The sequence below is a fragment of the Meriones unguiculatus genome, chromosome 7 (genome assembly GCF_030254825.1).
Source record: "Meriones unguiculatus strain TT.TT164.6M chromosome 7, Bangor_MerUng_6.1, whole genome shotgun sequence".
NCBI classification, from domain to species: Eukaryota; Metazoa; Chordata; class Mammalia; order Rodentia; family Muridae; genus Meriones; species Meriones unguiculatus.
This window is the reverse complement of record NC_083355.1, coordinates 24,337,197-24,352,110: the sequence shown is the minus strand read 5'-3', so window position 1 is coordinate 24,352,110 and position 14,914 is coordinate 24,337,197. Positions and strand designations below refer to the sequence as shown.

Sequence of the window (14,914 nt, the reverse complement as noted above, 5' to 3'; positions counted from 1 at the left end):
AGCTGGGCCGAGCTATGTAAATTTGTCATTGTGAGCCCCCAACAGCCCGCGCTGACCACCTTCTTTAGAAGAAGGGACCACGCTCCCTTCTTTAGAACACTCATCTCTTCAGATGCGCAGCTGTATCAGTCTTCGGGAATAGTCTTCGGGAATAGTCACTGAGCCCTGAAATGTAACAATAAATAAAGCCGGCTCGATTGGAGCAAATTTAATGATTCATTTGTATTATGATCTATAGACCAGAATTCTGCATCATGGAAAAAGAGAGAATGATTGTCAAGAACCTCAACCAGGGTAGAAAATAGCCTGGAGAGGCCACCAAACTACCCAGGGTTCCAGCCAAGGCCTGGCTTTCCATCCTTTCCAGGGTCACAGAACCACCAGCCACCCAACCAACCATCTCCTTTCCCCTTCAGGAAGAAGAAAAAAAAAAAAATCTCTTCACAGAATGGTTTGTGGGGTGTCTCTGTCTTGGGTAAACCATTCTTCTTCCAGTAGATGGGAATTTGCGGAGTTAGATCCCTCAAGTTCTCTTAAAGCTTAGGCTGTCTCCAAGAAAACACACTAATTCCCAAAGCTGGATTCCATAGATATCTATATTCAATATATATTCATATTCTGGATTGGCCCACAAATTGTATTAAAAAATTATATATATATATACAGATTGATCTTGGAATATACAATCTGCTTAGGAATTCAAATTTCACATCTTTACTAATGATAATATATGGTAAATGAACACTATTAGGAGGAATAAGCAATCATACAGCAATATTTCCATGATTGATTGGCTTTTCCCATACATATATCAGGCACTTATTGATCTTTCATGTTCAAGGCTGATGGATTGTCCTCTTGAAGAGGGACTCTCTTACTTACAACAATGATGCCGTGAACTTTGACGCTTAAGAGAATAAAAGTCTGAGACATTTTCAGGGAATCGTGCTCTACGGAAGCTTAGAGACTGTTTTGATGTGAAAAGGGAATGTTTCTCCTAGGAACTCACCCAAGACCCCCATAACAGAACCTTCTCAAAAGAACTGAGCAAATCAGAAGGCTTGTTCCGAATGCCATTGAGAGCTATGAGAGGGAACCATGCCTTTTAAGTCACAGTGAAAACGCTGGCTCCCTAGGACAGGCAAGCAATACAAGACCTAGAAGAGTGTGGACCAAATAAGGAACGAGTTTTCTTGGTTGTCGTTGGTCATATTTTTGTGTAATAAATTGGGAGATGTCTATACTAGGATCAAGCACAGACCTAGGCCTACGAAGCCCACTGCCTTTTCCTCTAGAGTGCTGGTTTGTAAACTGTGGAGGGTCCATAAACCCTTGGAGAATCTAATGGAAAGTCCAGGCGTGAGACCCACACACACATCCGCACAACAAAAAGCCTTTCCCATCCGCCCGTAGACAGGCTAAGGGGTCACGGATTCCAGTTTGAGACTTGGAGCTCGAGAAGATGTGAGCTCCTTCTGTTGGAACAGCCTAGGAGTCACTGAGCCCAGAAATTGAATTCTCATCCCAAGACGGGATGGTCATTCCAGGTCATGTCTGTGCTACTCCAGGGGAGCCATGGAAGAGCTTATACAAATAGGAACCAGCGGGGAGGAGAGAAATTAAAATGTAGCAATCATGGAGTAGGGGTATTTAATCTCTTTTAAGGCTTATGATAGGCACCCGCTGGTTTCCCCCCTGACATCCCCTGACACCTACTGACAGGGTATTTACAGCCACCACACAGGGGCTCAGGGCCCTGTGACAGGAGGAGCACCGAGGAGGGCTGTGAGCGTCTTCAAACCATAAACAGCAATAGGGAACCACTGGAGGCAGAATCAAGCTGTGGGGCATGTCTGTGGTTGGTGACCATACTGCTTTTGGTTTATAGAATCTGCTGTTCTTTTTTAATGGCAGGTTTGGTGAGTTGTTTTTTGTTTTTGTTTTTGTTTTTTCTTGTTGATCTAGATTAGCAGCATAAATCCTTTTAGGGCTGTGTGTAGCCGCCGCCGCCGCCTCCCCCCTCCCCCCCCACCCCCACCCCAAGCACTTTTGACTGTGGATGTTGGTGGATTTCAGGTCCATTCAACATTTCATTCACCCAAGACCAATAGTTTCTCCATCCTGGGTAACAGAGTCCAAACCCCAACTTTCATTTTTCAAAACTTCTTCACCGGGGGGTAGAGAGGGTTCAGGGAGATCTGGAAAGGTTCAAATTGAGAGAAACAGATGTTTGGCAAAAAGCGGAAATGAGCAACGCGTCACATTTCTTCCAGCTGAAAGAAGAAGTGGCCATGGAGAGCAAGGCCTGCAGAAAGGGGTTGTGGGTGTTGTGGCTTTGTGGCTTTTTGAGAGGGGAGGCCGGGGGACTTTTATCTGAAGTGTCTTCCGGTTGTAATTCTGTACCATTGAAATCTTCAGAGTACCCAGAGTCACAAAGTAGGGAGCACGTGTAACTCAGACGCCCCAGTGCTATACACACTTACGGGTGTGTGAGTCCCCGGTTTGAAGGTGGAGACACTCCCGCACAGAAAGCTGCAGGTCTCCTGAGGCAAAGCATTTTTTTTTTCAATTTTTTTCCAAACAGCTGGGCCAAGAGAAGTTCACATTTTATGGGAAAAAAACATTGATCCCAGAAATTCAGTTCAGTTCGATCCTAAAAACTAAAACCTAAGACTCAGCAACTTAATAAAAATGCAGTAAATTAGCACCTCTAGACACGAGCAGAGTTCATTCAGAGCTAGGGTCTGCCTGGCTGAGCCAGTATTCTCTCCATTTTAATAGTTTAATAAAAATTAGCATAATTAACGAACATCTGTATGATCCAGAGTGGTGCAATTTGGCACTTGGAAACGAGGGCTTAAACATGATTGCTGTGAGTTTAATGTTGTTTTAATTCTTTTTGGCACTGTGCAGTGAAATAAACGTTTGGTGGTGATCGTTCTCGGCCGGATCTCATTTGCATTTTTCTCCCTTTGATTATGAGCAATTGTGGACTCCCCAGCAATTCATCAAAGTAGAAATTATTTTAAAATACCTCGTGGTGTTCAGACCGGGCTGGAGCGATGCATGGGGTGGTGGTGGGAGAGAAGGCAAGACGTTTCCATTCATGCTTTAAGCACAGCCCTGCAGCCCTTTTTTTGGGTATCCAGGCAGGGGATGAAATCTGGAAACAGCAGTCAGATCCCAGGACCTGTAGGTGCTTTGATTAAGCTCCCAGACTTCCACAGCAGGACACATATGGTCTCTGAGACTCCGAGATCCTCCTCACACTTCTGCCGGCTCTTTTGTTTTGAAGGGCAGAGAGTTGCCTTCAACTCATTTCTGCTCTTACCACTGTGCTGAGGCCTCTTCATCTGCGGCCGGCAGGTCAGCCCTCCCCTCGAGCAAGAGCAAACTGACTGGGAAGCCTGGCCTTGGCGGGTGCCCTGCTGAGCCTCATCTGCTTCCCGTTTGCACCCTCTTTGAGTTGGCAGAGGGTTCGTTTCCAAGGCCTGGTCCCCACCCCTGGCATCACAGCCAAAGCAGACTGGGAAGTGTGAGTCAGAAGTCAGGGTGGGTCTCAGCGGGTCCCTCTGGGGCCAGCGCCTTATGGAAAGCCGTGAGCACACCCCACACAACACACGCTTGACCTGAATGAGTTCGCTTTGGTCGGAAGACAGCCTGGCGACAGAAGGCTCACCCTCTGCCTGAAAGAAAGCAGAAGAGCTAAAGCTGGTTTGTCTGAGCGGCAGTGAGAGGAAGGCGGAGTGTCCCAGCAACGCCCTGTAGATGCAGACATTCCTGCCTGCCGCTCTGGGGCAGCTCTGCAAGCAAACCCAAGACAGAAGGGATGGACCTACGGCTCAGACCGGAAGACAGAACCAACCGGAAGGCAGAAACTGCAGCCAACTTCAGCATTGGAAAATGGACCCTAACGTCATTACATGGAGCTGAGCTTTGAAATGTCCTGCGGGGCACAGACTGGGGAATCCTGGGTGGGTCTCTTACACAGACACACTAGAGAGGGAGGTTGCCTGGGGGTGGGGTGGGTGGAAGAAATGAGGAAGAGTGGGCTGGAGAGGTGGCTCAGAGGTTAAGTGGTCCTGAGTTCAATTCCCAGCAACCACATGGCGGCTCACCACCGTCTATAATGAGATCTGGTGCCCTCTTCTGGCCTGCTGGCTCACAGGCAGGCAGAACACTGTATAAATAATAAATTAATTAATTAATTAATTAATTAATTAAAGAAATGAGAAAAAGTAGTGGTGGTGGACAGACACATTCAGTTATTTAAAATGTTGTTTGTTTTTGCCTATGTGTGTGTGTGTGTGTGTGTGTGTAAATGTTCACAGGGATGTGTGCAGGCACACATGCATGCATGTGTGTGTACATATGTGTAGAGGCCTGCGGTAGATATTGAGGGTCTTTATTTTTCTGTGTGTTTGTCTTTTGGTATGGTGTGGTGTGGTGTGGTTTGGTTTAGTTTGGTTTGGTTTGGTCTGGTTTGGTTTGGTTTGGTTTGGTTTGGTTTGGTGTGCTGTGGTGTGGTTTGGTTTAGTTTGGTTTGGTTTGGTCTGGTTTGGTTTGGTTTGGTTTGATGTGCTGTGGTATGGTTTAGTTTAGTTTGGTTTGGTTTGGTCTTGTTTGGTTTGGTGTGCTGTGGTGTGGTTTGGTTTGGTTTAGTTTGGTTTGGTTTGGTCTGGTTTGGTCTGGTGTGGTGTGGTGTGGTGTGGTGTGTTTTGGTCTGGTTTGGTGTGCTGTGGTGTGGTTTGGTTTAGTTTGGTCTGTCTTTCGAGACAGGGTCTATGAAGCCCTGGCTATCCTGGAACTCACTCTGTTGAGTTCCCTCAACACAGGCTGGCCTCAACCTCACAGAGGTCCACCTGCCTGCGCCTTCCAAGCGCTGGGGCTGATGGTGTGTGCCGCTGCACCCACCTCCGGGTGTCCTTGGTTATTTCCATCTTACCCATCCAGGCAGGGTCTCCCCTCTGCCCTGAGTGTGCCTGTTGCCCTGCCCTAGCTAGTCATCCCAGCTCTCGGGATCGCCTGCTTCTGCTGCCCATGTGCTGGGTTACAGTCAGGCTGCCATGCCCACCTGGCACTTATTGGATGCTGAAGATGGGAAGTCTGGTCTTCACACTAGCAGGACAGGTACTTCTCAGCCCCTGTTGGATCTTGTTGAGTTTTGGGTGGATGTGTTCATATGTGTTTGTGTTTTGATTTTTTTTTTTTGGGGGGGGGGGAGTTTGGTTTGGTTTTAGGTTTGTTTTGTTGGTGGTGATTTGGCTTTTGTTCTTTCCTTTTTATATTTTTCATTTTTTTCTTTCTTTTTTTTTTTTTTTTGAGACAGGGTTTTATTTTGTAGTTCAGAGTGACCCTGAGCTCACAGCAATTTTTACCCCACTCTCTGCAATGCTGGGATTAAAGATATGAGCTATCATACCCAGCTCATTTTTTGTCCTTTTAAAACTGAGTCTTGGGGCTGGATAGACGGCTAAGCATTGCCATGGTTGAGAACATCTGCTGTTCTTACAGAGGACCCAAGTTTGGTTCCCAGCAGCCATGGAGGGTAGTTTATAACTGCTTGTAACTCCAGCTCCAAGGGATTCAACACCCTCTTCTGGCTTCCATAGGCACATGTGCATAGATAGATGACAGATACACACATACATACACACATACATAGGTAAGATATGGTGTTTTATATGCTATTACAGTCTTAATGAGCTCCAGGCTAACTAGAGCTAAAAAGTGAGAGACCCTGCCTCCAAAAGATAACAAAAAAGTCCTTAAAGGCTCCGCTCAGTAGTCATTGTCTCACATCTGCAGCATCTGAGACTTTGCTTAGGAGGTAGGAAGCCATTTGGGATGGGACCACTGTCTCCAAAGGCAGTTGGCCCTTTCTGCCACAACCAGTTTAATCACTGGGGAGAGAGTATCAAGCTTAGATTCAGTCAGTTGAGAGCGCGAATCCTTATTGCCCCCGTGGCCTCACCCACTCTGTGCTCACTGCCGAGAGTTCAACAATAAACAAAACCAGCAAAGGCCAGCACTTGAAACTTCGAATCTGTCCCCGTCGGCATTAACTCTGAACTTGACATAGCCTAGAACTACCTGGTGGGGTGAATCTGAATTGAATCATTTTCTTTTTCTTTTTTTTTTTTTCCTCTTGAGTTTTCGAGACAGGGTTTCTCTGTGTAGCCTCAGCTGTCCTGGACTCACTTTGTAGTCCAGGCTGGCCTTGAACTCACAGCAATCCGACTACCTTTACCTCCTCGAGTGCTGGGATTATAGGCATGTACCACCATGCCCAGCTCTGAATCATTTTCTTTATCAGGTTGGTCTGTGGTCATATCTAGGATAGATTATCTTCATAGCACTTTTTTTTATGTGTATGGGTGATTTGCCTGCATGTATGTCTGGTGCCTGGTGCATGCAGAGGTCAGAAGAGGGCATTGGATCTCTTGGAACAGGAGTTATGGACAGTTGTGAGCCACCATGTTGGTGCTGGGAATCAAACCTGAGTCATCTGGAAGGACAGCCAGTGCTGTTAACCACTGGGCCATCTCTCCAGCCCTGTTTTGATGGTCTTAATTGGCATAGGAGGGTACCATCCACAGGCAGTGTTCCTGGGCTGTATAAGAAAGCTAGCCACCGTCAGTGAGCCAGCAAGCAGCACTCCTCCATAGCTCCAGCTGAGTCCCTGTCCTGACTTCTCACAGTCGTGAACCCTAACCCGCAGGTGTAAGATGAAATAGACCCTTTTATCCTTGCCTTAGTTACCGTTCTATCGCTGAGCAGAGACGCCATGGCCAAGACCACTCTTGTAAAGAAAGCATTTAATTAGGGGCGTACAGTTTCGAAGGGCTAGTCCAGGAGCATCGTGGCAGGAAGTGAGACAAGCAGGGCTCTGGAGCTGGAGCTGAAAGGTTTACATCCTGATCTGCCGGCAGAGAGAGAGAGACCGGGCCTGGCATAGGCTTATGAAACCTCAAAGCCTACTCCCAGTGATGCACTTCCTCCAACAAGGCCACGCCTTCTAATCCTTGTCAGTTTATCATGCAAATATAGGAGTTTTCGGGGGGGGGGCATTCTCAGTCAACCCCCACACTGTCCTAAGTTGCTGTTTAAAATTTATTTATTTATTTTTATTTTATGTGCATTGATGTTTTGCCTGCCTGCAGACCTGTATGGGGGTGTTGGATCCTGGAGTTACAGACAGTTGTGAGCACCCACCCATGTGGGTCCTTGGGAATTTTAACACCCCCCTCCCCCCCGTTGCTCTTGGTCAGAGTATTTTATCACAGCAACAGAATGAAGTTAGACTATATCTAAGCCAGGTGTGGTCATTAACATCTGTAGTCCTGGGACTCAGGAGGCTGGAGGACCGGGAGTTCAAGGCCAGGCTGGGCTACACAAAAGCCTGTCTAAAGAGTAAAAAGAGAAAGAGAGCCTTCCCATCTAACGATAAGCACTGAGACAAAGGCGATATGGCGAATTCTTTTTCTGGGGAAGCACAGGGTACTGGAAATGAGTGTGATCGGGGTGCATTATGTGAAATTCCCAAATAATCAACAAAAATATGCTGGGGTCAGGAACCCAGGAAGGAAAGAGAACTGGAGAGTGGGGCTGGGGATGGGAACAGCCTGATGGGTGACAATGTACCTAGTGCTTTTCTTTTCTTTTTTTCCTTCATTGTTTTGGTTCTGAGACAGGGTTTCTCTGTGTAGCCCTGTCCCTATCCTAGACTGGCTTTACAGACCAGGCTGGCCTCGAACCCAGAGATCCATCTGCCTCTGCCTCCCGAGTGCTGGGATCGAAGGCGTGCACCACCACGACCCAGCTTGCAGTTGTTTTTGTTTTGTTTTGTTTTGTTTTGTTTTTTTACTTTTTGAGGGAAGCAGCAGAGCAGCAAACACCAGAAGCAAAAACATCACCAGTGAAGGCCGGAAAGCCTGAGAATTAAACATGCCCCCAGCCTGATGTATTTTCTCCTGAACCTCAGCCACCAGCTTTGCAAAATAAGCATAGCATCACATTCCCCCACACCCAGTTGAGATAGAACACCCTTTTCTTCTTTGCTCCTCTCTGGTCCTGTATCACCTGCCTGTCGTCACTGACATTCCTGCCCACCTCCCACCTTCCACTTCCTACCTCTTCTAGGAAAGGAATCGAAGGCCCAGGACACCGTCCATAGAGCACTTTCTATTATCCGATTTCTACGCGTCACTCCCATCCTCACAGCATGGAGAGGGAGATACATCCCCACTCCTGCAGATCAGGGAGGTGAAACTAGGAGAGCCTGAGGTCACATGGCTGCTAAATGGCCAACTGAGGATTTGCTCCCAGCCTAGCTGACTCCAAAGGCCATTACTCTATCCCATAAACTCCCAGGGAGCAAGCAGTGTTCTGACTCATCATTCTGTCCCTTGAGGAAACCCAGATAGCACTTTGCACGAGGAAGATGCCTGATGGATACTATTGATTTGAACTATGACCTCTCACCCTGAACATCTTTAGTGTCCTGGCATTTTAGTTAGTGTGCAACCTTCTCTGAAGAAGCCCTGGCATTCACTTGGTTAAAGGGGAGGAATCTAGAAGGAGGCGCTCAGCATCCCAGAGCACATACCACTCTTCCAGAAGAACTGAGTTTGATTCCCAGGGCCCATATCAGGTGGCTCATAACCACCTTTAACTCCAGCCCTAGGAAGATTCCCCCAAGGGCACCTGTACTCACAAATACCACACATACACACACACAATTAAATATAATAAAAATCAGTCTTAAAAAAATAATAAAATTTTACACAAAGAAGCCTTGTCTCACAAACACACACACACACACACACACAGAAAATTAAATAAAATTATATTTAAAGAAGAAAAGATGACAGTGATTCATGCCTTTAAGACCCTGTTTCAAAAGAAAAAAAGAAGAAGGAGAGAAAAGAAAGAAAAAAAAGAAAAAGAAAGTGAAAGTGAAAGAAAGAAAAAAAAGATTCTTAAAATGAAAAGCATTTGGCGGGATGGTACGCACCTGCCATTCCAGCCCTCAGGAGGCTGAGGCAGGAAGAGGGAAAGGTGAAGGCCAACCTGGACTGCACACCGAATCCCTACCCTAAAAAAACACAGAGCTGTTAGGAGCTGCAGAGATGGCTCAGTGGTTAGGAGCACTGACTACCCTTTTGGAGAAGCCCTAACCAGCATTGTGTCACAAAAGCCTGGAGGATCCAAAGCCCTCATGTGGCCTCCATAGACTATATGTCTGTCTGTCTGTCTGTCTGTCTCTCTGTCTGTCTGTCTGACTGTCTAACTGTCTGTGTGTGTGTGTGTCTCTCTCTCTCTCTCACACACACACACACACACAGACTGATACAAAAATACACGTAATTAAAAATTTAAAAAAACAATTTAAGCTGTTAGGTTCAGCAGTGGCATCAAGTAGGCAGATCAAGCCCGCTCAGTCACTGTGCCGACGGGATGACGGCACACTGAGCACAGTTGTTTTTCTCCTCTAGATGACGGTTATGTAGATGAACGGGCAAAGGCTGCCCACAGTTCATTCTGGCAGCCAGCAAAGAAAGCGGCCCCAGACTCCTCTCCCTGCCCCACCCCCACCCCCGTCACCGCATGAGGCTTGCGGAAGCCTGTATCCGACCACGACTGTTTCATTCTCCCTTTTTCAGGAGTACAACATGTACGGCTGGTGGGTAGGAGAACTGAAGAGCCTCGTTGGGATTGTTCCGAAGGACTACCTCACCACCGCCTTTGAGCCGGAAGAACGATGAAAGCCAGGTATCCGAATCCGCGTCTACGAGCTGCCCGTAGTTGACTGGAGTTTGTCAGCCGGGACTCTGCTTCTCTGTACAGTCATCAGTGAAGCCCCCTTTCCTTCCTCTCCAAAAATGGTGTTAGTAATTCGGAGGAAAGGGAGTGGGTGTGAGCAATAGCATGCGTGATTTTTCCTTCATATAGATATAATTTTTTAATTGTTTACAGTTTATTCATTTTATGCATGTAGGATTTTTCAAAGATTAAAACATAATAAATAGGACGGTCATGGTAGCACATATATGCCTGTGATCCCAGCACTGCGTGAGGCAGAGGCAGGCGGATCTCTGTGAGTTGGAGGCCAGCCTGGTCTACAGAACAAGTCCAGGACAGCCAAGGCCACACAGAGAAACCCTGTCTCGGGAAAAGAAAAAGAAAGTGAAGAAGGAAATGAGAGCCAGGCAGTGGTGGCACAGACCTTTAATCCCAGAGCTACAGAGGTAGAGGCAGGTGGATCTCTGAGTTTGAGGCCAGCCTGGTCTACAGAGTGAGTTCCAGGACAGCCAGGGCTGTTATACATAGAAACCCTGTCTCAAAAAACAACAAAAAAGAAAGGAAGGTAGGAAGGAAGAAGGAAAGAAAAAAAGGAAGGAAGGAAGGAAGGAAGGAAGGAAGGAAGGAAGGAAGAAGGAAAGGAAGGAAGGAAGGAAGGATAGAAGGAAGGAAGGAAGGAAGGAAAGAAACGAGTGGGCTGCAAATGGAGCTCAGTTGGTAGGCTAATATCTAGCGTGCTTGAAGCTTGCCCTCATCCCCAGTGCCACATGAAACTGGACATGCTGGTCCCAAACCCTTGGGAGAACCAGAAGCAGGAGGATCAGAAGTTCAAGGTACATAGCAAATATTAAGTCAGCCTGGGCTCCATGAGACCAGAGTCGGGGGAAGACTATGGAATTGTGTTTCCCTTAGTTTAGGGACTGGGTCACTTTGCCCTGGATGACTTGATCAACAGAAATAAATTCTGCTCCTGCATAGAAATCCAGAAGCAAGTGGCCAGAGGCACCCAAGTTCTGGGTAGCCTCCTTCAGCCCACTGTGTATGACCAGTATCTCCCAGACTGGCCACGACAGATGCTGCAGCTCCGGCCCCCATGTCCCTACCCTGTTCACGGGGAAAGATAGAGGACAGCGGAAGGGCAGTACACACCCTCTCCCTTTGAGGACACTTCGTGAGCATTGCACACAACACCTCCACTCACAAGCTGCCTGCCGGAACTGACCTTACAAATACACCAAGCTGCGAAGAAATCTTTGCTCTGAGTAGCCTCGTGTCCGCCTTCAAAGAGGGGTGTCTTACCACTAAGGGTCCAGGCGCCGTGGCTCACGCCTGCACTCTGGGGCAGCTGGGGCAGGAGGATCCCTTCAAGGCCAGTCTATCCGGCTGTATAAAAAGGGGGTAGAGGGAGCTGGAGAGCCGGCACATACTACTCTACTCCTCCAGAGTTCGATTCCCAGCACCCATCTTCAGTGTTCCAGCACATTGGTTAGCACCCAACTGGCTCTTGAAAAGCCACACCATCCTCCCTGGCTCAAAGGGGAGGGAGACAGCTGTAAAGATGGTCGAGCATTTGAGAACACTGATTACTCTTCCAGATGACCAGGGTTTGGGTCTCAGCACCACGGCAGCTCACATCTCCCCTTCCAGGGGATGCGGTGCCCTCTTCTGGCGTCTGTGGGCATTGCATGCACAGGGTGCACAGACCCACGTACAGGCAAAACATGCACACATATAAAATTCATTTTTTTAAGAAGTTGGAAAGCGATTGAGGAAAAGCAACCAACACTGACCTCTGGCCTCCACATACACATACATACATGGACACACTACCCTAACACATACATACACACTAAGCACCACGCCCACAAAAATGTTCCATCTTTTATGAAGATTCCTAGGAAACATAATCAAATTAACTCTTGACAGCTACTTGGGAGTCTGAGGCAGAAGGATCTTGAATTCAAGACCCACCTGGGCTACAGATCAAGTCCCATAATATAGACACAGATAAAACTTTTAAGTAATGAAGAATATGGATTAAACTTTAAGAGCAAGACTATCATGCTAGGGTTGGCGTTTTGATTTTTTTTTTTTTTCTTTTTGATGGTGTGTGTGTATGTACATGTTACTGGGAATTGAACCCAGGATTTCCTGCACACTAACCAAGTGCTCTACCATTGAGCTAGCCCCCCCCTTACGATGTTTTAAAGTAGCCGGAAGGCTTGTGGGTGGGGTAGCAATGGAAGCCACTTTGATGGTCTGTGGGTTTAGAATTTTGAATACTAAAAGAGAGCATTCAAGACTAGCTCGAGGTCATTATCTCCATCTTCCGGCCTAAAAGGGGATCGGCCTTCAACTCGGGGCGTGAAGCACGCCATCCGTGTGAGTGTGACAGGAACTGTTCGTGGAGTCTTCCCAGCCGGGCCCCTCTCTAATATGCTGCAGCCGAAGGAGCTGCTTCAGGAACAGACAGAAGATAGACCTTGCTCTCGGGTGCTCTTGTGCAATCACAAAGCCCCAGCTCGGGCCTGTCGATCCCACAGGTGCACAAAGGTCAGACTTTTCCTGCCAGATCTGAACAAGGGAAAACAACTCTTTTTCACCCCGCCGCTTATTTGTAGCGTAGCTCTCGGTTCTCTTTAACCCAGCAAGTCCCTTCTAGGAACGTATCCCACAGCCGTCCTTGGTGCACATGCCAAGTGATATGAACACGAGTGTAGGTATCTGGATAGGAAAGGACTGCAGATGAACCGAGTGGCCAGCCATGCCTCCTTGCAGAAGGGGGAGTGGAGAACAGTCGTGGTGGGGCAGGCCTGTAACCTCCAGCACCCAGGAGGATCGCCATGGATTCTTCTCAACCAGCCGTGCCTATGGACTGAGCCACGGGGCCGCTGGGTTACAGAGTGAGACCTTGCCTCAAACGACCGTGCAGAGTAGACTTATACACGTGTGAAATACTTCTAGCAGGAGAAGGAACAATATCGTTGACCCTCCCCAAGGACAGGAAAACTACCTGACTATGAGACAGGGCAACAGGAAAATATTTCACTCCCTTTCGTAATCCTGTCTTTTATCTTCAGCCGGGTGGTGGTGGCGCAGGCCTCTGATCCCAGCACTCAGGGAGGCAGAGGCAGGAGGATCTCTGCAAGTTCAAGGCCAGCCTGGCCTACAAACTGAGTCCAGGCCAGCCAAGGCTACACAGAGACACCCTGTCTCAAAAAAAAAAAAGTTTCTATTTTATTGACTTTACATTATGGGGGTTGTGGACATGAGAGTAGGTGCCCATAACGGCCGGAAGAGGGCACTGGACCCCTGAAACTGGAGGGGTGAGTGACTGTCAGCCAGTATGTGAATGCTGGGAACCAAACCCAGGTCTCCTGAAAGAGCAGCAAATGTCCTCGACCACCGAGCTAAACCTCCAGACTTCTCTGTACCCCTCTTTATATATATATATATATCATCTTATACAGCTTAAGCTGGTCCCAGACTTGCCATGTAACCGAGGATGGCACTGAACCTCTGCTGCCCCTGCCTCTCCTGCCCGCTTACCAGGGTGACAGGCATACACCGCCATTCCCCGTCCACGCTTCCCTGCACACGAGGCAAGCACTTGCCCAGCCGGGCTGCGCCTTCCCACGCTTCTACGTTCTGAATTGTAAAAGAAAAATGTACGTTTTTCCGTCCTTCAGGGAACACGTTCTCCTCGACGTCCTGCCTGGATGAAAGGACATGCCCTGGAGAACGCCCATTTCCCCGCCCCGGCCCTGGATTCTTCTCTTTGCCAAGCAGCCACAAACTCTGCTGCTTCATGTGACTTTAAGCCACTCGCAAGACAAGTAGGAAGAGGACGGCCCGCCAGATCTGTTCCTAAAGCAGCCCGCTTCGAGCTCGTTGCCCTTGCACAGCCGCATCTGCCTTTTCTGCAAGCTTGCCACAACGACGGCGGCGAAGGAAGTCCTGGGAGGAGGAAGTTGCTGGCCGGTTGTGGCTCTCAGAGCACAAATAAAGTTTGGATTTGTTTCTTTGCCGCGTGTGATGGGGCTGAAGTCTTTTGTGGCATAGTGTCGAGGGCTGGCAAGATGGCTCAGTGAGGGTAGCGGCGCCTGCTGGGAAACCTGATGACATGGTTTCGATCCCCGGGACCTACACAGTAGAAGGGGAGAGAGAACACGCTAGCTGTCCTCTGACCACAACACGTGTACCACACACAGGAATAGAGAGGTAGGTAGGTGGTTGATGGGTGGATGGATGGATAGACAGACAGACAGACAGATAAGCAAATGTTTTAAGTTTTAAAGTCTAAGTAGTGTCAAAATGCCACAGCTGCGCATTTCTTACCATCAGCAAACTGGGAAGGCACAATCACAGTGAAAGCAAAACGCGCTGGAGGAGATTTTGATTGTCTTTCAGCACGGAGTCATCTATGGAACCCAGGACTGCTAGTGTCTGGGTCAGCTCCTCAGACTCCCTCTGGTTGGCTACTTGGCTGTGCTCTCTTAGGTGAGGAATCCCTGAGACGGAGACAGAAGCAAGGCCGGGGAATCAGCACGTTGGAGAGCGACTCCGTGAGCACTGTGGCTGGCTGTGATGGAGTCCCACATGGGCCGAGGACGTGAGGGGGCTCTCTAATACGGGCCACCCTGCCCCTTCTCCTGTCGCCTGCACTTAGTTCTGCACACTGACGGGGCAACAAACCCGTGCTTGTGAGCACAAACCCCAGAGCTAGACAGCCTGGGAATAAATCTCATTTTTCCCTTTTATGATGTGTTGGCATTTGGCACCTCCATTTCTTCAGTGAAGAAGGGCTCTGTTCTATCTCAGCAGGTCACTGGGTAATTAGGGAGATGGAGGGGGCTGTCAAGTTCTGTGTACTTGGAGAAGTACCTGGCACAGGGTAGCCGCTCAGTGAGGACTTGGCCGGTGTTGCCAGACTCTACGTGAGAAATTCTTCAAGACAGGGACCTGAGCAGCTATAGAAATTTTATGCCCAAACTGCTTATTCGGAACAGCCCACGATGGGCAGAGGCCTTCCTCACCTCTGTCAGGGCCATATTGTAAGCAAGTTCCCATCTCACATTACTGAGGGAGGGAATCCAGGCAGCACACAGGG

At 48.3% G+C, this 14,914-nt stretch overlaps 1 protein-coding gene across 2 annotated transcripts in view; it reads left to right on the top strand.

Moving 5' to 3' along the window:
* Positions 1-14,466, top strand: part of Skap1 (src kinase associated phosphoprotein 1) — a 282,046-nt gene extending 267,580 nt beyond the window's left edge. Inside the window, exons 10-11 of one of the 2 annotated variants that reach the window (XM_060386869.1) lie at positions 9,666-9,774; positions 13,494-14,466. In XM_060386869.1, the coding sequence (XP_060242852.1) occupies positions 9,666-9,767 (102 nt within the window). In that variant the 3' untranslated portion in view covers positions 9,768-9,774; positions 13,494-14,466. The remainder of the gene's footprint in view (positions 1-9,665; positions 9,775-13,493) is intronic. The other variant, XM_021642009.2, reaches the window with a different exon arrangement.
* Positions 14,467-14,914: the final 448 nt, after the last annotated feature.